This window comes from Octopus sinensis, linkage group LG26, assembly GCF_006345805.1.
Source record: "Octopus sinensis linkage group LG26, ASM634580v1, whole genome shotgun sequence".
Lineage (NCBI taxonomy): Eukaryota > Metazoa > Mollusca > Cephalopoda > Octopoda > Octopodidae > Octopus > Octopus sinensis.
In genome coordinates, this window is record NC_043022.1 from 22,536,357 (window position 1) to 22,561,560 (window position 25,204).

Sequence of the window (25,204 nt, forward strand, 5' to 3'; positions counted from 1 at the left end):
GCTGATCTTTTGAGTCAGATAAAATAAATTTCAGTTGGATGGTAGAGCAGCTGATGATAAAGCACATTGTTGTATTTTGTTACATTACTTATCCCTGGTCCACAGACGAAGATGATATCCGGTGTGATGTAAGAGGCGGCTCGCGCCTTCCTCCTGCGTCTCTTATTTGTTCCTCAAATTTGCTGACTGTGTTGAAGATCGTGTGGCGCCAGACATCACAGTCCACAGCCAGGTCTGACCAGCATTGGTGGTCAATATGACATGCTGTTAGAGACTTCTTGAGGCAGTCTTTGTAGTGCTTCCTCGGAGCTCCTCTCACTCGGTGGCTGGTGGAGTGTTCGCCAAACAGGGCAATCTTTGGAAGGTGATGGTTCTCCATTCTGGAGACATGCCCTGCCCATTGGAGGTGGTACTTCAGTAGCGTGGCTTCAATGCTGGGGTTCTTGTCTCTGGACACTGCTCATGGACCTGCCTTTCCCATATCGGACTTGTCAGTCATGAGCGTGCATGCACACGACATGGACAGCCTTCCTGATCTTCGTTTGCGAAGCTGAGCCATGATACTTATCCCTGGAAATTGTTTTCCTTGTGCCAAAATTTGAAACCATTGCAATCAACTAAATATCTCTCCCGTAAAATTTGTGGCTAAATCTCAATAACAGATTTTTATTATTTGTTCATAATTTCTCTGCTCTGTTTTTTTTTTTCAGCTGCTGCTTGGCACCCAATTCACGAGGGACTGTTCTGCAGTGGAGGATCAGATGGAACCATTATGTTCTGGCAAGTAGGGTAGGTATCTGCGTTGATATTGTTTGTGTGCCATGAAATAGGTTATGTGTCTCATGTAGCATAGTAGTTCACAGCCGTTGTTTTCCTTTGGACCCCTTTGATTCCTATTTTATTCTAATGGGCTCCCATAGCCATTTGAAGTTTTTAAAAAAACCCATTTTCTCCTCCTTCTCCTCCTCCTCCTTTCAATGTCTGTTTCCCTTGCTGGCATGGTTTAACCCTTTCGTTACTGTATTTATTTTGAGATGCTCTGTGCTTCTTCTAATTATTTTAAATATAACCAAGAATTTAGTAAAATAACTTAATTATCATTGAGCTAGTGTTAGGAACATAAATTGTGACTAAGATTTGGTGGAAGATTTGAATTCAAAACTTATGAAAACAAGACATTTACACTAAAGAGCCAGAGCCGGTTTCAGCCGAGTTGGTAACGAAAGGGTTAAACAGTTTGACTAAAGATGGTAAACCAGAGAGCAGCACAAAAGGATGAAAGGCAAAGTTGACCTTGGTGGAAATTGAACTCAGAGCGTAAAGCAGATGAAATACTGCTAAGCATTTCATCGGCATGCTAACGTTTCTGCCAGCTCACTGCCTTCCTTTAATTATAATTTTGTTCACGTTTGATGGTGTCAGTGGCGAGAAGCTTGCTGGAAATAGTGAATGAATGAGGGACAATGATGTAAACAAACATGATACAAAAATGTGAACATACAAACAAAATAAAATAAATATACATTTTACAAACAAAAAGAAAATGGCCTTGAATATATAGTTAAAACAACGAAAATGTCCTATAGGACAGGAAACTAAAAAAACGAATGGTGGAAAAAGAAATCATGTTGAAAGTGTGTGTGTGTGTGTATCATTATAAGACTGTCATGTTGATATTTAATGTTTCTCTTTCTCAGAATTGACAAAGAAGTAGGTGGAATGGAAGAAGCCCATGAAGGAATGGTATGGAGTCTGGCATGGCATCCTATGGGACACATTCTAGCATCTGGTTCCAATGACCACACCACGTAAGTCTCTCAGCATTTATTATATACACACTGCCATTATACACATACAACACTCACAGAGTTCATGTGGCATGTTTTAACATATTACTCCTGATGTTTACACCACATAAGTTTCACAAAATGCATATATATATAAAATATGAATTAGAGATAAAACCACTATTAGGTAACTCAAACAGTGATAGACATAAACCAATACATAAATAAAAATTTTTGATTTAAAAAATTTAAATTTAAATATATATATATATTATATATTATATTAATTATATTTATATTATTTGTTATTTATGTATTGGCTTATGTCTATCACTGTTTGAGTTGCCTAATAGTGGTTTTATCTCTAATTCATATTTTATATATTTATACTGTGAAATTTGATTTAATCCTAATTCTAATTTTTCCCTGTAAGTTTGGAGCCATACTCCCTAATATTATCATTATATATATATATATATATATATCATCAATCATCATCATCAACATTTACCATCTGATTTCCATGCTGGTATGGGTTGGACAGCTTGACAGGAACTGGCAAGGTCAGGACCTGTGCCAGTTTCCATAGTTCGTTTCAGCTTGTTTCTATGGCTAGATGCCAACCACTTTACAGAGTGTACTGATTGTTTTTAACATGGCACCAGTGTATTTTATGTGGCACCATCACCTGTGCTTGTTATGTGACACTGACACATGCTTTTTATGTGGCACCATCACCAATGCTGGCCTTGTGGGAAATATTGCCTTGCTTGGAAAAGCAGATGAGAGTTGGTGCCTTGACAGATTCCATCTGACCCATACAAGCATAGAAAAATGGATGTTAAATGAAGATGATGATGCTAACGAGAAGAAAATTCATTGAAATATTCTCACATAGGCATGGACATGGTTGTGTGGTGAGAAGCTTTCTTCCTAATCACATGGTTTAGCATTCTGTCCCACTGCTTGGCACCTTAGGCAAATGCCTTCTACTATAGCCTTGGGCCAACCAAAGCCTTGTGAGTAGATCTGGTAGTTGGAAACTGAAAGAAGCCCATCTATGTGTGAGTGTCTTTGTGTCTGTGTTTGTCCCCTGCCTACCACTTGACAACCAGTGCTGGTGTATTTACGTCCCTGTAACTTAGCGGTTTGGCAAAAAAGACAAAAAGAACAAGTAACAACTTATGAAAAAATTAGTACTGGGAGTTAACACATTCCACTAAAATTACGAGGCAGTGCCCTAGCTTGGCCGCTGTGAAATGATTGAAACAAGTAAAAGCAATAATGCAAGAGAGATAACTCCCAAAATTTCAGTTGACCAAAAATTTAGCCAGATTATGCAGGAGTGGAAATGTGTCTGAATTTTGGTCTTGTTTGTTCACATTAGGAAAGAAAAGTCAGGAAAATACTATATAATTGCAGTTGGTTGCTTTGACACACTAAAAGTGTCACAATATGCTGCATCTCTTAATTAAGTCCCAGTTAAACAATATTGTTAGTATTATGTGGAGGCGCAATGGTCCAGTGGTTAGGGCAGCGGACTCGCGGTCGTAGGATCGCGGTTTTGATTTCCAGACCAGGGATTGTGAGTGTTTATTGAGCAAAAACACCTAAAGCTCCACGAGGCTCCGGCAGGGTGTGGTGGTGAACCCTGCTGTTCTCTTTCATTACAACTTTCTCTCACTCTTTCTTCCTGTTTCTGTTGTACCTGTATTTCAAAGGGCCAGCCTTGTCACACTCTGTGTCACGCTGAATCTCCCCGAGAACTACGTTAAGGGTACACGTGTCTGTGAAATGCTCGGCCACTTGCATGGTAATAAATGAGCTGCGACGTCACTGTTGCCAAGCTGTATCAGCCTTTGTTTATCCCTTAGATAACATTAGTGGCGTGGAGAGGGCAGGCTAGTATGCATAGGCAACTGCTGGTCTTCCATAAACAACCTTGCCCAGACTTGTGCCTCGGAGGGTAACTTCCTAGGTGCAATCCCATGGTCATTCATGACCGAAGGAGGTCACAACACAACACAATTTACTTTAAATTTCTTTTTATTTTAATTTAATTATAAGTGCAAAATATACCTGTAGTTGTTTGCCATAATAATTGGGATACTTAAAATAGTTATGCAGTCTACCTTGGCAAATCCTGTTCAATCCATGTAAGTATGGAAAACTGGATGTTAAAATGACAATGATGATAGATATATATGTGTGTGTGCGTGTGTGTGTTTGTATGCATTTATTAAAACTTTCTATTCTTCTGTTTTAAAAAGGAAATTCTGGACACGTAACCGGCCCGGTGATAAAATGAGAGATCGGTACAATTTGAACACACTACCTCTAGGAATGGATCAAGAGGCTGCTGATTGTGGTAAGAGTCTTAGTTTTTGTGGATGATTCTTAAGAATGCTTATTTGCACATTAAGCTAACAGTGGTACCTGAGCATTTGAACAAAAAATTTATATTAATTTCATCATCATCGTTGTCGTTTAACGTCCGCTTTCCATGCTAACATGGGTTGGACGGTTCAACTGGGGTCTGGGAAGCCAGAAGGCTGCACCAGGCCCAGTCTGCACTGGCAATGTTTCTACGGCTGGATGCCCTTCCTAACGCCAACCACTCGATGAGTGTAGTGGGTGCTTTTTACATGCCACCGGCACAGGGGCCAGACTAGGCTGGCAAACGGCCATGATCGGATAGTGCTTTTTACATGCCACCGGCACGGAGGCCAGGTGAGGCTGGCAACAGCCACGATCGGATGGTGCTTTTTATGTACCACTGGCACGGAGGCTAGTCGGGGCGGCGCTGGCAAGGGCCACGTTCGGATGGTTCTCTTATGTGCCACCGGCACTGGTATCACAGCTACAATTTGCATTGATGTTGATTGATTTTGAATTTGTATAGATGAATAATGGTTTCAAATTTCGTACAAGGCAAGAAGTTTTAGGGTAGGGATAAATGGATACATTGACATTAGAACATAACTGGTACTTATCTCATGGACCCTGGAAGGATGAAAGGCAAAGTTGACCTCAGCAGCATTTGAACTCAGAACATAAAGAGCTGGAAGAAATGTGGTTTCAATTCTCAGACCGGGTGGTGCATTTTGTTCTTGGGCATTGCGATCACTTTGACACCTGATGTGTGGTATACCATGTACCTGTTCAGACAATGCCAATTTGATGGAGGCAGTGAGCTAATGTACAGCACATCCATTTGATCCCTATAAACAAATCATTTGTGCAGGTCGTTTGGCGAAAGGTCTTTGACAAGGAGAGTCTGTCATTAGCATGCCAAACAGAATGTGTAGTGTCATTTTGTATGTCTTTATTATTTCTTTATTGCTCACAAGGGGCTAAACATAGAGGGGACAGACAAGGACAGACAAAGGGATTAAGTCGATTACACCGACCCCTATGCGTAACTGGTACTTAATTTCTTGACCCCGAAAGGATGAAAGGCAAAGTCGACCTCGGCAGAATTTGAACTACCCAGAAGGGGCTAAACACAGAGAGGACAAAAAAGGACAGACAAACGGATTAAGTCGATTAGATCGACCCCAGTGCGTAACTGGTACTTATTTAATCGGCCCCGAAAGGATGAAAGGCAAAGTCGACCTCGGCAGAATTTGAACTCAGAACGTAACGGCAGACGAAATACTGCTAAGCACTTCGCCCGGCGTGCTAACGTTTCTGCCAGCTCACCACCTTTTGTATGTCTTTAAGTGCTGAGTTCAAATTCCATCTGAGGTCAACTATGCTTTTCATCCTATCAGGACTGGGTTTGATGTAATTGACTTGCAATTGACAAATTTCAGGCCTTGTACCTATAGCAGAAAGTATTATTATTGATATTGAAGTGGTGGGCTGGGAGAATCCTTCGCATGTCAGATGAAATGCTTTGTGAAATTTCTTCTGGCTTTCAAATTCCACTGAAATTGGCTTTGCTTTTCATCTCTCTGAGCACTGGGGGTTGAAGAAATCAACTAACTCCCTGTCCCCAAATTTCAGGCCTTGTGCCTATAATAAATAGAAAGAATTGTTGGCATACCAGATTAAATGCTTAGTGGCGCGTCATCTGTCTGTAGGTTCTGAGTCCAAGTCCTTTCAAATTTGCCTTTCATCATAATGGGGTCGATGAAATGAGTAGCAGTTGAATACTGGGGGTTGATGTAATTGACTAGCCCTTCCCCCCACCACAATTTCATACCTTGTGCTTATAATAGAGAGGACTGTTATTATTATTGTTGTTGTTTTTGTTGTTGTATTAATTTTTCTCTCATTCTATTCTCACGTGGCTCCAGATTACGAACAGATAACCACACATCTACCTGGAATGGGTCTTGAACAATTTCCAGAGAAAGAACAGAAAATGAAAGGTAACTTATCATCTCCATCATTTTTGTCATTTAATTCGCTCACTCTATAAGCTGTTTTAGAACGAATATGTCATCTATTGTATTGTGGTTCCTATAGAAACCTGCTTGCTCTCTTGGCTGTGGGTTGTTGAGGTGTCTTGATAGTCTTGTGACTATGACCTTTGTAAACAGCTTATATAGGTGAAACGAGGCATTTGGGTGATGGTTTTTTAAATCTAGTTTGTGTGGTGTGCAGAAGTCCAGTTGTGTGGTAAGAAGTTTGCTTCTGAAGCTCATGGTTCCACATTCAGTTCCACTGTGCGGCACCTTGGGCCAGTGTCTTTTACTATTTCCTCTGGTTTTATATTCTGATTTTCTGAGGTTTAAAATAAGTACCATTTGAGCACTGGGGGTCAGTCTAACTAAAACTTCTTCAAGGCAGTGCCCCAGCATGGCTGCAGTCTAATGACTGAAACAAGTAAAAGATAAAGATAACAGTTGCCCCCTGTGTCACTCAAGTGAAAGTTGCACCTTTTTCACCGTGTTAGTCACTCAGTAATCTATCGTTTTGCAACCCACAAGAGTGAACATTTCAGCTGAGGGTTTTGCTATTTATTATTTAAAAGGTATATTCACGCCTGTCATTGTTGCCTTGCTAACTCCGCTTACTCCAGAAGACCAAGGCGATTCAAGTATTGAAGCTCATGCAGAAGTATTGGGCACGGCTCTTCATTGTCTTATTAACTTAATTGTTGTTTAACCCCAGGTCAGCTCTGGTGGTTTAGATATATGACCAAAGGTTAGGCAGCTGTGACAACAATATTTCATTGGATTTCTGTTATATTTCCTAATTTTCCTGTTGTTCCTATACTTTTTCTCTACGTTTTTGTTTATTTCCAGAGATATCCAGTTTAAGTTGTGGTAGTGGCAGTGACAATGATCTTCCTGCAATTCCTGGACTGGATTGGGTTGCAGATGAACAGTACTTAAAGCAACAGAATGAACAGAGGATACCCCGCAAGCGGGTACCATATGCTCGGCCTGTGCCGAAGAACTTTGAGCAAGCCTGGCTCGGGCAGAAACCGACTGGAGCGGCAGGTACTGATGGGAGCCAACAAAAACCTCCTGCACAGAAAGACGACGGTACAACGCCAGCTGCCAACCTCCCGCCTCAGTCTAGAGATGGTGTGACCCCAGCTAATCAACCACAGACTACCCCACTTGCTGCTGGTAATCAGACAGTCCCTGCTCCTCCTCCACAGCCAGGAAAGATGCTTGGCAATCAGCTCAGTCTGCCCCCAAATATGCCCCCACCTCCCCAAATGCAAGGAGGCCCAATGAACATGAATGCACCTCCACCTCCTCTTCCAATGGGTGGTCAGGTGATGCACCCTATGGCCCAAGGACCTCAGACTATACAACCACCAGGCATGATAGGACCTCCGAATATGACTGGTATGCCTCAGGGATCACGTCCTCCGGTACATAATCCAATGAGTAAGTATTAAATTTCAAATACTTAAAACGATTTATATTGTATAGTTCTACTATATAGGCACAGGAGTGGCTGTGTGGTAAGTAGCTTGTTTACCAACCACATGGTTCCGGGTTCAGTCCCACTGCGTGGCACCTTGGGCAAGTGTCTTCTACTATAGCCTCGGGCCGACCAAAGCCTTGTGAGTGGATTTGGTAGACGGAAACTGAAAGAAGCCCGTCGTATATATGTATATATATATGTATATATATGTGTGTGTGTGTGTCTGTGTTTGTCTCCCTAGCATTGCTTGACAACTGATGCTGGTGTGTTTATGTCCTCATCACTTGGCGGTGCTCCTGCATGGCCGCAGTCAAATGACTGAAACAAGTATAAGAGTAAGAGTATATAGTTTTATCATGCAATTCTGTGATGCAGTTCCACTACATAGCTCTACTACACAAATTCTACCATATGGTTATATATCATTTCTCTCTCACAGTCCTTTCACACTGTTCTACCATTTAGTTGTATCATTCAGATATACAGGGTGTGCCAAAAATATCGACATCACTTGAAATGTGAATATTTGAGTAACTACATGTCCTAGGCAAAGGAAATTGAATAGGCTTTACGTGGAACAATAAAAGATTTATTTATCAAAATAGATGTAGGAGTAGCTGTGTGGTTCCGGGTTCAGTCCCACTGCGTGGCACCTTGGGCAAGTGTCTTCTACTATATTCTCAGGCTGACCAAAACCTTGTGAGTGGACAAAAAATGGTTTTTATTTGTTCTTTCTGATATTTTAGAAATTGTTTTCATCACCATTGTCATCAACATCACCATAATTATTATCACTCGGTGGCATGTAAGAAGCACCATCCGAACGTGGCCGATGCCAGCGCCACCTGACTGGCGTCCGTGTCGGTGACACGTAAAAAACACCAACCGATCGTGACCGTTTGCCAGCCTCCCCTGGCCGCTGTGCTGGTGGCACGTAAAAAGCACCCACTACACTCACAGAGTGGTTGGCGTTAGGAAGGGCATCCAGCTGTAGAAACACTGCCAGATCAGACTGGAGCCTGGTGCAGCCTCCTGGCTTCCCAGACCCCGGTCGAACTGTCCAACCCATGCTAGCATAGGAAACGGACGTTAAACGATGATGATGATGATGAAAGAAAACTATTTTCATTGTAAACATTGTTGTTGTTGTCAACATCGCCATAATCATCATCATCAACAGAAACATTATCATCATAAGCATCACTGTCATCATCATCAACAATAACAAAAGCATTATCATCATCACCATTTCACCACCTTCATCATCATTGTCACATCATCACAAACATCATCACCACTACCACCACCACCACCATCATTACAAGATTGAGCATTGTATTAATATGTAATTTTTTTCGTTTTTTTTTTCATAGATATACGAGGTCCAACCATGCAGCAACCTCCACCTCCACACGGACAAGCTGGCCCCATGGTAGCCCCAAATCAGATGCCTATGATACGACAGGGACCACCAGGAATGCAGTGTCGACCAGGACCAGGTGGTCCAGACCCTAATGGCCCTCCTCCTCCTCTCGGCAACCAACAGGGACCTCCACCTCCAGGACAGTACATGCAGGGTGGGGATGGCCCCGAGAACAACCAGTCCCGACCCCCAGGCAGTGAAGGTGAAATGGGCAATCTCAGTCACCGCGACAAGGATTACCGACAGGGGGGTTCCAATATAAATGATGGCAACTTCATGCCACATGACATGAGGGGTGGTGACGGCGGAGGAGGTGGAGGAGGGGGCATGCCCCCACGTGAAGGCATGGGTGGAGGTCGACGAGGTGACATGAATATGGGACATGGTGGTGGCGGTGGTCAACGCTTCAACAATGACCGACCCCCAAACCAGTGGCCACAGGATGGCCCAGACATGTCGCAACGCGACAACCAGCCGTATGACAGATCCATGGACGAATATCATGACATTGACGAGAGGATGGAGCGTAGCCGTGGTTACCACCATCACCAACAACAGCAGGGCCGGAATCAAGGGGGTTTTGGCCCACCTCAAATGAACAATCCCAACCATCCTGATGCAATGCACCGGGATGATTTTGAACACCACCGGAGGATGGGTAATGACTCTGGTGGTCCTGACCAGGGTATGGACATGGGTAACAGCCGCAAGCGTCACTGGGATGATGACCAGATGAACGTCCCACCCCCTGCTATGATGGACATGCGAGACAAGTACAATCGACAAGACATGGGGCCTGATTTCTCGTCTGTCCGCAACAACAGCAACAATTACAACCAAGACTATAACTCCGGACCACGCGGCAGCGGCGGTGGTGGTGGTGGTGGTGGTGGTGGCGGAGGGTTCAGGGGAGGACGCAACAATCGCAACAACAATCGAAATGGTGGTAGGGGCCCATACCGAGGGGGGCGCAACAATCGGTGTAGATAATACCAAATCCACTCTTTGTGCAGGATCATACATGCTGACACATACACACACACATTAATGTCTGCGTGTGTGTTTATATATATATATATATATATATATATACATACACGCATACATACACATATATACACACACACATATATACATACAGACATGCACACACACACATATGTGTGTGTGTAACATACATAACATCATCCTCCCTTTATGTCGTTGGCCCACCCTGGCTCCCACCACTTTCTTCTCCTCTTTACCAGACCCACATATCCTCCTGCCGTTCTCCTTACCAAAGCAATATGCCCCTTTCTGGTCCTCCACTTTCCTCTTCTGTCGAGCGTTCAGTATTCCCTGTTATTGTAGTACCACTGTTGTGCGTCTACCAAGGGTAGATAGATTATTGTTTCATATACACACTGACACACACACACATGCATACACATGCTAATCCAGTTGTTATTCGTCTCCAGTCTTTTTTTTTTTTGTTGATGGATATGATGGAAACATGTATGCATGGGTATACAAATATATACACATATATACATTTGTGTATATTCATCAACATATGCATATTTTTACATAATTCCATATGTATAGACATAAATATATGCAAGAGTTAATAAAATGACTGAGAAAAAAATGTATTATCTTCCCTATACACACACACATGCATGCATACACACACACACCACACACACACACCCTATACACACACACACGCATGCATACACACACACACCACACACACACACACACACAGAAATGTTTTTATGTTCAGTTAAAGCAGTTTTACATTAATCTGATGGGTTACTCTATACCTTTGTAGAGTACAGATTTATTCTTAAACAAGAAGGTTGTTGACAGTGACTTTGAAGTTGTGGCCAGCTAAGCCATTGTCTGACAATGGGGTTAGCTGGCGGAAACTTCCAAAGTCACTGTTGATAATATTTTTCGTTTAAGAATAATAAATAAATAAGCATGTGTGTATGTGTGTGCGTGTGTGCATGTGTGTGATATTGACTTTTGAAAAATCTATAAATACAAATAATAAAAGTTCTATGAAAAATATTCCAAATTGATTTAATAAATATTAAGAAGCAAACACACACACACACACACACACACTCACATATATAAATATAAACAGAGATATGCAAACACACATACTCATACACAATAGAGCAACAAACACTCATATAGTTACACACAAACTAGATTAAATAGTACTCAATAGCAGAGATAGTGTTTAGTTTTAGTATTTTGAAACTGTATCTTCACTAATTGCGTTTCTAGACACTTGTTCTGGATCCTCAGGTTACTACTTAAGTTAACTGAGGATTGTGAAACTAGTAGTTGCAACGTGTATATATATATATTTATATATATATATATATAGTCCAGTCGGAGATGAAACATCATTCTATAAAATCCTTATAGGCGTAGGAGGGGCTGTGTGGTAAGGATCTTGCTTACCAACCACATGGTTCCGGGTTCAATCCCACTGCATGGCACCTTGTGCAAGTGTCTTTTACTATAGCCTCGGGCCGACCAAAGTCTTGTGAGCGGATTTGGTAGACGGAAACTCAAAGAAGCCCCTCATATATATATATATATATATATATGTATGTATGTATGTTTGCGTGTATATGTTTGTGTGTCTGTGTTTGACCCCACCAACATCGCTTGACAACCTATGCTGGTGTGTTTACATCCCCGTAACTTAGACACAAAAACACACACATGTGGCTATCTTCTATATTGATCCATCTAGATGTGTGTGTTTTTGTGTCTGTGTTTGTTCCCCAGCACTGCTTGACAATCAGTGTTGGTATGTTTACACACCTGTAACTTAGTGGTTCAGCAAAAGCGACTAATAGAATAAGGACCAGGCTTTTAAAAGAAGAAAATAAGCACTGGCCTTGATTCATTCAGCTAAAATTTCTTGAAGACTCTGCCCTAGTGTGGCTACAGTCTAATGAGGAGTGAAGCAATTAAAAGATATGTTTGTGTGTGTGTGTGTGTATTATATATATATATATATATATATATGATGATATATATATATACATACATATATATACATACATATATATATACATACATATATATATACATACATATATATATATATATATACATACATTTATATATATATATATATATACATATATATACATACATATATATATATATATATATACATACACACATATATATATAGGAGCACTTGCTTGTCTAATAATAGTCACGTCTATAGCTTGCTTACTTGAATTGAAGTATACATGCTCATTCAGGATAAAACACATTTCTGAATTTTCCGACACACATCATCATCATCAACACCAACAACAAGACTGATACGAGATTTTACAAGACTAAACATCCCCCTCACACACACACATAACTAGAAACCTGAATCTCAAACATCACAATCATCATCATCATAATCAGCATCGTTAGCAAGAGAACACTTTGTTGTTTAAAATTGGTGAGGAAGCAGGGTACTATATTAAAGAACGGGGCCGTTTCATATTGGCATTTACTAGAGATGTAGTCTGTTGTATATTGATGGTAGAATTTGATGGAAAGTGGCGGCGGGGTTGTTTTTGGTGGAGTTGGACTGTTTTCTTGGAGGAGTTGTTTGGTGGGGGAATTGTGTTTGCGAAATTGTTGGAGAAATTCAGGGATTTCACAGAAGTGATGGAGGTAGCTGAGATTGGTTGTTGTTCACAGTGCTGACGAAGGAATTCTATTCGTGGGATTCACTGCAGAAGCTCGAATCCACAGAATCGATTATCGACGGTGGAATTTTTAGGGTTGAGAGGAATATGACTGTTGAATTCTGTCCCATGGAGTTTGGAAGAATTCATTCAGTTGTTGATGAAAGACAAACATGTATTGATTATTGATTTGTAAACCAAGAGAAAAAAAAAAAGAAACAAAAAAGAAACAAAAAAAATCCTGAAAACCAAAAACCAAAAAAAAACCCAACAAAAGATACCATTAGTTATTTGTTTATTTCTTTATCGTTGTTATTTTATCTTTGTTTGTGTGTGTGTGTGTGTGTGTGTGTGGTGTGTGTGTATGTATATATATATATATACACATATATATATATATATATATATATATAATGCAAAAATGGGACAAGACATCCAGGCAGGTGATACAAAAAAGGGGCAACAAAACATCTTGACAGATGATACAAGGAAAACAAGGACGGGTCATTCGTCCGCTTTCCATGCTAGCATGGGTTGGACGTATGACTGAGGGGTGGTGAACCAGATGGCTGCACCAGGCTTCAATCTTGATCTGGCAGAGTTTCTACAGCTGGATGCCCTTCCTAACGCCAACCACCCCGAGAGTGTAGTGGGTGCTTTTACGTGCCACTGGCACGGGGCCAGTCAGGCGGCACTGGCAACGACCTCGCTCGAATCTTTTACACATGTCACAGGCACGGGTGCCAGTAAGGCGATGCTGGTTACAATCCCACTCGAATGGTGTTCTTTATGTGCCACCGGCACGGAGGCCAGATAGCTGTCAACTACTTCTAGTTTTTTCTCCCTGGAATGTGGCAGAAGTTGTTCTCCGCGCATTTTCAGTGCTTATTGCTCCCGAGCATCTGCCACATACAAAAACTATCTTCCCCGTTAGCCTTCCTTTGATATTGTCTTTGATGTACCTAAGTCACACCGGTGGTTCGTTTTCATTCATGGAAATTTCATTCCATAGTATATGGGCTATAATTTTGTTCGGCGATCCTTCACATCAGTGTTTCTTCACTTTTGAAACTTTAGGGGCCATCAGTTTTCTCTGTATCAAAGAGAGAGAGAGGTAATATATAGTGTGGAAACCTAGCCAGTCAATCCAGTATGGCTGTTTTTCATGAAAATTAAATTTAACCCTTTAGCATTTAAACCAGCCACATCTAACCAAAATATTCTACCTGTTTTATGTTCAAACTGGCCAGATGTGACCTTTTACACCTACCCTACAATGTCTTTCTGCGAATATACTATCATGTAATCGAAATCTCAAAGCTACGAGATAATACATTATTAATTCAAAACAATATAAATAAACAAGCAGCAGATAGAATTATCTGAGTGCTAAAGGGTTAAACTGAGTCTATCCAGTGCAAATATTCTACAATAGGTGCAGGAGTGGCTGTGTGGAAAGTAGTTTGCTTACCAACCACATGGTCCCAGGTTCAGTCCCACTGCATAGCACCTTGGGCAAGTGTCTTCTAGTATAACCTCGGGCCGACCAAAGCCTTGTGAGTGAATTTGGTAGACGGAAACTGGAAGAAGCCTGTTGTATATGCATATATATATATATGTTTGTGTGTCTGTTTGTACTCCCAGGATCACTTGACAACCAATGCTGGTGGGTTTACGTCCCCCATAACTTAGCGGTTCGGCAAAGGAGACCGATAGAATAAGTACCAGGCTTACAAAGTGCCTATGACAAGGGGGAGGAGAGGTTATGAAACTATGTCAGATGTTCTGTGAGAGTTGTAGACTGGGTTGATGGATGAAGTGAAGTTCCAGCTGTGTGAAGGTTGACATGGAGAGTGGAACAGTACAGCAGATAAAGCCATAGAAGTTGGCATGAAGGTTTGGAAAGAATGGTTTCCGGTTGTTAGATGCCAGGTATAGAGGAACAAGATATTGCGAAATCTTTTGTACACACAGTTCGGATAGAATTGGAAGCTGTTGGCAGGAATGGTCCACATGTATAAAAAAAGAAGTTCTAAATGTTTTTTCACCATGAGGAAACCACAGTTCATCCAGTGAGTTCAAAACATTACTGATGATTCCAGAAAAACGAGGGCCATTGCCAAAGAACAGTGGTGTATGAGGACATTCAATACAAATTGTATGTACTGTAGAGAGGCCAGTTCAGGTTTGCAAAGACTGGAAAACTGATCCACCGAGAAGATGGCATGATTTGATTCCTCTTTGATGAGTAAAACTGACCAAAACCAAAAGCTGAATATGAAAAATGACATTATTATATACAGATCCTTCCGATGTCTTTTGGTTGATGAACAAGTTTCCAGCAATTGTGATGGTTTTTTAAAGTGGTGAATAATGATCATATCATGCTACCTCACACCGAGATCCTTAGAATTACTTAATGCTGCAGGCTGCATTGAAAATTGTTGAGTTCTGGGTGGATGATGTACGTAGTGAAAGGTCAAAAGTTAAAAACTCAGTACATTCTCACAAAACCCATTTAATCCAAGATCGGATGTCAGTCAACCTTTATGATCAAGTAACTTCAAACTTGTGGCTTCCAAATTCACCAGATTTAAATTCCATGGATGAGTACTGGAGTGTTGTTTAAAGGGAGACTAATCGACATCCTCCCAAACCACAGCTTTACGGAAGATTACCATTGTCCAGGTGATGTCCAAAATGAATAAGGATCATTTAGTGTAAGTGTAAGCATGTCTCGCATTAAAGAAGTCATCAAAGTTTATGGTGGATTCACAGGTTAATCCTAATCCTATCAGAAAGTTTATCAGGAGCATTTGCACGAATTTCTATTAAAATAAATTTGGTTTTATTAAATTACCAAATAAGTCTTCAAATACTACTTACACTCTATCATTCTCGTGTTGTATTTGGTAAAATGTGACTGATAAAATAAGGTTTAAGGAAAAGAAAATATTTGACTAAAATGTCTTCAAGGAGGTTCCCTAGCGTGGCTGCTGTCTAAAGACTGAAACAGATAAAAGATATTTCTATAGACAGCAGTGGGGGGAAGGGTATCTTTTTTTTCTTCACAAATGTAAATAAACCCAATTTGTTTCTTAAACGAGGGACATATTCATACAGCACAGAATATTTTCACCTCAATAGACGTCATTGATTGGTTGAAATTGAGGAAATAAACAACAAATATCTTACAAACCATAGAATTTTCTCAATAAAGCCAAGAGAAAAAGATGTCTTATAAACACATTCTACCAGTATATGAAGTTTAAAAGTGTTTAGTTACGTGGAAATTATTTTAAAAAACTGCCGGTCAAACCGAAAAGATCCCAAAAACTTTATAAGAGATGTTGAAAGTGTCGTCCTTCATTTTCAGTACATAAGTTGACTCTTCCACACGTTTTTAAATACATCTTGAAGGAAAAAAATTCACGGCTGAGAGACTTTTTGAACACTCTGTATATGAGATTATATTATTCAATGCGTCGTCGTTCTGTTTAACAGTTTAGTTTGGTGTGTCTTCCAGGGGTGTTTTCTCTTCGGCTTGGTATCACTATATTTGTTTCATCAGTTGCATCGACCTCAACAATCTGTAGAAGCCCTGAAAAGACCCCGATTGTTGCTTCTTGCTCCTCTAATAAATAGACGAGAGAGAAAATAATAAAAATTATAATGGTAAGAAGAAAACAAACAAAATAAAAAAAGCGAATATTGAGTTTGAGCTTGCCACTAAATAGGGAGAAAGCTGAGGTATGTCAATGCGAGTTATCTCCCTTAGACTTCATGTTTTGAAACCTGGCAGAAACGTTAGCGCGCCGGGCGAAGTGTTTAGCGGTATTTCGTCTGCGTTACGTTGTGAGTTCAAATTCCGCCGAGGTCGACTTTGCCTTTCATCCTTTCGGGGTCGATAAATTAAGTACCAGTTACGCACTGGAGTCGATGTAATCGACTTAATACCTATGTCTGTCCTTGTTTGTCCCCTCTGTGGGTAATAAAGAAATAGATATTTCGTCTGTCGTTACGTTCTGAGTTCAAATTCCGCCGAGGTCAACTTTGCCTTTCATCCTTTCGGGGTCGATATAATCGACTCAATCTCTTCGTCTGTCCTTGTTTGTCCCCTCTATGTTTCTGGGCAGTAAAGAAATATATACGTACGCGCGGGCAAGCACACACACACGTTCTCATACACATCCCCACGTCATTTACACACACTTATATATAATATCATAAGTCCGTTTACAAAATAGACACATTTATATATGTACAGATTTGTAATTTTTGTTTTATGTATGCATATAGTTGCATGTCTAGACACGCTCATATATGCTTAAATGATAAACTTTGGAAAGTTTTATACAAAATTTGCAGTTCCAGTGATGAATTGGATCTGTAGTCTTCGAATCGGCTTTCTCTTTCAGATATTCAGAAGCCTAATTTCTCAAGATTGAGATTTAGGCAGTGTGTTACTTAATCCCAGTGCCCCAATAATTTACAGGTATAAACCCGAAATTGTAATCTGGATAGATTAGCGGTAGATTCTTCAATAGTACAGCGTAAGTATTTTTTTTTTTTTTTTTGATGTTTAGCTTTATGTTAATACCCGCTGCGCAGCAAAGGCGGCGAGAAACGTTAGCGCGCCAGACGAAATGCTTTGTGGTATATCGTACGTCTGTTACTGAAAATTTATTGTTGGAGTGTCTTCGTAAGTTTCTATTAATTGTTATATTTCTTGTTGTGCCTATTGTTGGACTTATTGTTGAAAAAAAATTGTAGTATAGTTTTCTTTCGAAAGCTATCTGTGGTTTTTCCCCTGTGGGGGAAAACATTAATTGCCGGCAAGATGTCGAAAAGTTCGTGTTCTTCGTCGGGGGACGAAGCATCAATTAAACGAGAAGCAAAGAAAATAGAAAGCTTAATTTTCGACAACATTTCTGATGTGTCGGAAAGCGAATTTCCGAGAGTTACGAACACTGAAAGGAAGACAGAAAAAAGGACCATCCAAAATGAAGAAAAGAAAAGTTTTGCGTCAGCGGCTGGTGGTGGAACGCGACAGCTGTCAACCGACATAAAATAATTATTAAAATATATAGATATGATAACAGAACGAGATAGAATGGTAAAAGTGGAAATACCAGAAGAAGAATTAACGGAGGAAAAAAAGAAAAACATTATTTTTAAGACATTTTGCTTAGAAGATCGTAAAATTGATAAAATATGTGAAGAAAAAATTGAAAAATGTCTAAAACCTATCTGGCAGGACATTACATATCTAGCAAGAGGGAAGAAGTTTGGAACCATTGTGGTGAGGTTCAAGACTGCAGAAATTATGTGCTTGATGGCGGCAGTCCTGGCAAACAAGGAAGATAATATTAACCTCCTGCAGGCTACCGTTACAGAAAGTACTTATTGGACAGGTCAAACGCTTAACATCGTATTGCAGGTTGACCAAAAAATTTTAGAACAGCTCCCAGAAATCGTGGAAGTAAGGGAGGAAGGGATATTTTCAGTTTGAACGGCAGTTTTCTCTAGCGGTGTCATATGAAATTGTCACCCATAATTATGACCCTAGTATCGATCTATTGCATTTCAATCTGTTTTAGGGTAAGGGTATCTTTTTTCTTCACAAATGTAAATAAACCTAATCTGTTTCTTAAACGAGGGACATATTCATACGGCACAGAATGGTTTTTACCTCAATGGACGTCACTGATTGGTTGAAATTGAAGAAAAAAACAACAAATATCTTACAAACTATAGAATTTTCTCAATAAAGCCAAGAGAAAAAGATGTTTTATAAACACATTCTACCAGTATACGAAGTTTAAAAGTGTTTAGTTACGTGGAAATTATGTTAAAAAAGTGCCGTTCAAACCGAAAAGATCCAAGGCTTCCGTTTTTTTTTTATCAACGCTAAAGCAATTTCATAAGACGCTTCATTCGTCGCCAAACGTTTACTTCTTTTAACAAATATTCGTTTCCTCTTGATGTCTTCCTTTTGTTTCTTACTCCTTTATTATTTCCTACCATTTGTTTTTTAGTCTGCTGTGTTAGCGGTCGAGCGTCCATCATCGACAAGATTTCTGTCGCTTATATTTAACAAATTCACTGACTAATCGCGACACCAGCACCTGCTCTAACACTGTTACTATATATATCGCCCGCGGGGAGGTGAATCACTGCTATCTCTAGCAGTCGAGTGTCCATCATTGACAAGACCAAGGAAGGTCGAAATCTCGGGATCTGGTGGTTTGGTGGCCGTGGTGATGGTGATGGTGGCGGGGGTCGTGGTGACGGTGACGGCGGTGGTGGTCGAAGTGATGGAGGGATTGTTGAAAGTAGTGATGAAGTGGCAATGATGGATGGTGGTGGTGGTGGGTAGAACGAAGGTAGTGGGTGTAGGAGCGGAGGGTGGGGGTAATAAAGGTGGTGATGGATGTGGGGGGGGGGCGGACGTGGGTGAATCGTCGAATGTCAGTAATGCATGTTACAGTGGAGGGGAAAGACTTGACCCTTAAGACACTTCACAGCTAAACACACAAATGTCTATGAGATGTGTGTGTGTGTGTTTAGAATATGTCAGCACGAAGCATTTCGATGGCGCTCTAAATGAAAGTACCAATAACCACGCAAATGTTTACCCTCGCGGGGTTAAGTGGTTCGTTGGTTAAGTGTTGGTAATGACACGCACTTGTGAAGTTTAGGGTTAAAATCACTATCGGAAAGGTTTCGATTTCGGGTCGCGTTAAGTTATCACTTTCTTTTTCTTTAAATAAATAAGTGTGTGTGTATACGTCTGTATACATACATGCAAACACACATACACGCATATATATATATAAACACAAATATATATCTGTGTATGTATGTGCGTCTATCTATGCGCACGCAGCCACACACGCATCTATCTATCTATCCATCTATCTGTCCGTCCTTCCATCCATCCATCTATCTATCCACCCATCTATCCATCCATCCATCTATCTATCTATCTATCCACCCATCCATCCATCTATCTCTCCATCCATCCATCCATCCATCCATCTATCTATCCACCCATCTATCCATCCATCCATCTATCTATCTATCCACCCATCCATCCATCTATCTATCCATCCATCCATCTATCTATCTATCTATCTATCCACCCATCCATCCATCCATCCATCCATCCATCCATCCATCCATCTATCTATCTATCTATCTATCTATCTATCTATCCACCCATCCATCCATCTATCTATCCATCCATCCATCCATCCATCCATCATCCATCCATCCATCCATCATCTATCTATCTATCTATCTATCTATCTATCCACCCATCCATCCATCTATCTATCCATCCATCCATCCGTCCGTCCGTCCATCCATCCATCCATCCATCTATCTATCTATCTATCTATCTATCTATCTATCTATCTATCTATCTATCTATCTATCCACCCATCCATCCATCCGTCCGTCCATCCATCCATCCATCCATCCATCCATCCATCTATCTATCTATATCTATCTATCTATCTATCTATCTATCTATCTATCTATCTATCTATCTATCTATCTATCTATCTATCTATCTACATGCGTAGCTTCGTGTGTGTGTGTGAGTGTAATATCACCCCCTCTCCAAACAGCTACTCACCTCGACCTTTATCCATGTGTGTTGTTACACGAGATATGCTTTTAAGTGGGAGCTGCGTGAGTCTGTGTGTGTGTGTGTGTGCGCGCACGCATGTGTGTATGTGCGTTTATGTGTGTCAATTCATGTGTGTGTGTGTATGTGAATGTATACCTGTTTACGCGATGTGTGCGTATATGCGCGTGTGTGTGTTTGTGTTTATATGCATGAATTAGTGAATACATGGGGGTTATGTTAATGATGGCGGTGGTACTGGTAATCGGTGTATTGGTGGTGGGGGTCGGGGTGATGATGATGAGGGTGACAGTAGTAATAGTGGTCGTGGTGGTAATGAGGGCTAATTAATGCCCCCTCCTCCCCTCACCCCAACTTTCATGAAGAAAAATTAAGGTCTCGCCTTCCTTACTGCCATCCAACTCCCAAATGCTAGTCTGAGAAAGAAACAGGGATCAGTTACATGTTGTTGTTGTAGTTGATGGTGGTGGTGGTGGTTGTGGCGTCTATTTCATGTTAACAGCTGTTATGTCACATTTCAGCACTCCTGGAGACTTCCATAGGAACAAGTACAACAATAATAGTAAGTACAAACAAGTACTTTCGAGAAATATGGAAGGGCTGTTAAAAGGTAACTACACTTGGTGACTTTGGATAAAGGTTGAGGTGGTGGTGCTGGTCGTGATGGTGGTGGTGGTGGTGGTTATGGTTGTGGTGGGGTGGTAGTGGTGGAGGTGGTAGTGGTGATGGTGGTTGTGGTGGTGGTGGTAGTGGTGATGGTGGTTGTGGTGGTGGTGGTAGTGGTGATGGTGGTTGTGGTGGTGGTGGTTGGTGTTGTGGAGGTGGTGGTGGTTGGTTGGTGTTGTGGAGGTGGTGGTGGTGGTTGTTGTAGAGGTGGTGGTGGTGATGGTGTTGGTAGTGGTGGCTGCGATGGTGGTGGTGGTGGGTGATGATAGTGTTTGTTGAAAATAGGGAAGTCGTATAGACATAGAACTGCAAGCTGTTCTAACAGTGACCATCTACACTTTATAATATAAACGTGCTATATGTGTGTGTATGTATGTAAGTCATTCTCAGGTGATGTGTGTGTGTGTGTGGGGGGGCTCTTTTACTTGTTTCAGTCATTTGACTGTGGCCATGCTGGAGCACCGCCTTTAGTCGAGCAAATCGACCCCAGGACTTATTCTTTGTAAGCCTAGTACTTATTCTATCGGGCTGTTTGTGTGTGTATATATTTGTGTGTCAGTGTTTGTCCCCCCAACATCGCTTAACAACCGATGGTGGTGTGTTTACGTCCCCGTAACTAAGCGGTTCGGCAAAACAGCCCCATGGAATATATAGATATATATATATATATATATATATATATATATATATATATATATATACATACACACATATATATATACGACGGGCTTCTTTCAGTTTCCGTCTACCAAATCCACTCACAAGACTTTGGTCGGCCCGAGGCTATAGTAGAAGACACTTGCCCAAGGTGCCACGCAGTGGAACTGAACCCGGAACCATGTGGTTCGTAAGCAAGCTGTCCATAAGAAAGAAAAAGAAATCACTCTCCAAAAGCTGTATCGGCCTATGCTTTTGCCTTGGATAACATCGGTGGCGCGGAGAGGGGAGGCTGGGATGCGTGGCTGACTGCTGGGCTTCCATAAGCAAATTTGGCCGAAATTGTACTTCGGAGGGGAACTTTCTTGATGCAATCCAATAGTCATTCTTGACCAAAGGGAGTTTTTACCCTTTATATATGTTATATATATATATATAATATATATAATATATATATATATATATATATATATATATATATATATATATATATATATATATATATATATAAATAGATGAGTGTATTTTTACCTTGTTAACAATTAACACGGAAAGATAAATAAATAGTTACCAGGACAGCAAAAATCTCACAAGTAAAGATGTTTATAAAGGTTGAAACTTCGTGTTTACGTTGAATATTTTGAATAATATGAATAAAAAGTCTCCACAAACAAACAGAATTCTGTTTGTTTGTGGAGACTTTTTATTAGTAGAGGAAATAGTGATCAATTTTGGCTGCTATTTCTAATATTTTCGGTATGTGGTTTTGAGCAACTTGTTGCATTTAACCCTTAATTATAAATATATATATATATATATATATACTTTTTTTTTATCCGAGGGGAGGCAATGCGAGCAACAACCACAGGAACATCACAAAATCCACAGAAAGATCAAACACATACAAATATTCATATACTCATTTATACCAATAAAGCCCGACATTTAAAAATTAAAAAATTTAGTAATATATAAATATATCATATGAAAATATAAATTTTGCATATAACACCTTGAATTTACGCTTAAAACATTTAGTATAAATTTGTTACAATAAGAGAAATAAATATAATAATAATAAATAAAAAATAAAGCATACAATGACATATCCCCTCGGATTAAAAAAGTGAATACGGCTCAATAGACCACTTCTATTTCCAGTCCGTTGTATATCTTAAGCGTTGTTGTCACTCAAGATATAACTTTATATTTTGTAATATATATATATATATATATATATATATATATATATATAGCATATATATATATTTATATATATATATATATATATATATATATATATATATATATATATATATATATATATATATGCATATATAATATATTATATGTATATATATGTATATATATATATAGTTAATCCAAACAAGAAAACACAAAAAAAAAAACACAGCAACGCGAGGACGTGGATGAAATAAAGTATTATTGGACGCTCAGGAAAGAAGAGAAGAAGATATATATATATGTGTATATATGTGTGTGTGTGTGTCTTTTCAATACATTGTCTGGTTTAAAAAGCCACTTCAGATGCCATGACGAATCTAAGAGTTGGTCAAACTCTGCGCAAGAAGTAGACAACCACCATATTTTCATATGAAAAGGAAAAAGGTCACCAACCCAAGGCTGGGGATGAAAGGGCCTGTCATAATCCCTTTTACTCTTGTCTTTCACATTACCTCCTTCGCGGTAGCTACTACACAGAGGAAACAAGCCTGCTCTTCCCTATTCAGTGAAGAAACAATCTTAATTATAGACTCGGTTGACAGCTGTATTCTTCTCAGATGCGACAACAGTCGTTCGACATAAACCCCAAAGGTCCGATAGCTTCGGACATTACACAATTGCGTGCAGCACAGTTTCATTGTCCTGACCGCATCTTGGACAAGTTGGCGTGGCTGAAGAACCATGCTAAAGAGTCCCGACTGTTACACAGTTTCCGCTGAATCGTTTTCATTTTGAACTCTATATATTCTATTTTCAGAGAAATGGAATTTTTTTGACATTCGAAACTGCATTATTTATTGATGGAACTTAGAATATCTGTATTTGTCCTTACTCACTTTTTCCAGATCTAATAATCTAGGTTTCGGGATGGTAAAAAGGGGTTGCTTCTTTCCTTAATCATTTGAAAATCGAACGGCGACGAAAAATGAAACTGTATGTATGTATATATGTATATGTATGTATATATATATATATATATATTATATATATATATATATATATGTAGGTCCCCGGGTTGAGTCGGGGTTAACCACAGTAAATAAGGTACTCAATACTTAGCAGAGTAAATAATTTATTTTATAGGAGCTTCTACAGGACTAGAAGTGTTTCATTCAAAAGAAATCATCAGAGCTTCCTGATGATTTCTTTTGAATGAAACAGTTCTAGTCCTGAGAAGCTCCTTCTATAATTATATATATATATATTATATATATATATATATATATATATAATCACCGTGACCGACCAGGCTATCGGATGTTGCTACACATCGCTGGTCACAATGCGCTTCGCATTGTTTTAGCCTTCAAATGACGCTAGCTAAGCGAGCAGGCCAACAGAAGAAAGAGTGAGAGAAAGTCGTGGTGAAAGAGTACAGCAGGGATCGCCACCACCCCCTGCCGGAGCCTCGTGGAGCTTTAGGTGTTTTCGCTCAATAAACACTCACAAACTGCAACCCTTTGATTATTATGTGTGGGGCGCAGTTGAGCGAAACCAAAAAAAAAAAAAAAAAAAACCTTGTAACACCAAAGATGGACTGAAGGCAAAGATTATGGCAGCATTCATCACTTAAACAAGGAAACCCTCCAGAAGATATATATATATATGAGAGTTATATATATATATATAAATATATATATATAATATATATAATATTATTATATATATATATATATATATACAAGCATTTTATAATTATAAGTATAATTATAATTAAGGTTCAGCAAAATTGCTTCACCACATACCGAAATTTAGAAATAGCAGTTAAATACTATTCTATATAGTCAATTCAACGAACAAACAATTAAAAAATAGAGAAAAAGAGAAGAAAACGCGAACGTGTGGACTTGCACAAGCAAAATATTAATTTGACGTTCGGCGAAAGCAGAGAGTTAACGTTCCTAACATAGCTCTTCGTTGGAAAAAACCGTCAACAATGCACGTGCGGTTACAAGTATGCCATAATTCAGGTGTTCCCAACCATCGTCTGCCAACGGGCCGCAGAGAAATAACTTGTTTAAAATTACATAATAGCTAAATTGAATATTGGAATTTCATTGAAAAGTTTTGTTTAAACATTCAATATTCATCTACTCAATATTATCTCTCATAATTGCAAGTACATTTTGCAGTTAATGTATGTTTTTATTTAGTTGTAATTTTCAACTAATTT

General features: G+C 39.7%; 1 protein-coding gene across 3 annotated transcripts in view; it reads left to right on the plus strand.

The window, feature by feature from the left end:
• Nucleotides 1-13,087, plus strand: part of LOC115224726 (pre-mRNA 3' end processing protein WDR33) — an 86,948-nt gene extending 73,861 nt beyond the window's left edge. Inside the window, exons 10-16 of one of the 3 annotated variants that reach the window (XR_005003954.1) lie at nt 711-789; nt 1,698-1,808; nt 4,058-4,155; nt 6,089-6,163; nt 7,043-7,639; nt 9,053-10,146; nt 12,479-13,087. Coding sequence is in view for 2 of the 3 variants with exons in the window: in XM_036513709.1 (XP_036369602.1) it covers nt 711-789; nt 1,698-1,808; nt 4,058-4,155; nt 6,089-6,163; nt 7,043-7,639; nt 9,053-10,092 (2,000 nt within the window). In the remaining variant the exon portion in view is untranslated. Of the gene's footprint in view, nt 1-710; nt 790-1,697; nt 1,809-4,057; nt 4,156-6,088; nt 6,164-7,042; nt 7,640-9,052; nt 10,147-11,189; nt 11,657-12,478 lie in introns of those variants that run through there. The other 2 variants (XM_036513709.1, XM_036513710.1) reach the window with 2 other exon arrangements.
• Nucleotides 13,088-25,204: the final 12,117 nt, after the last annotated feature.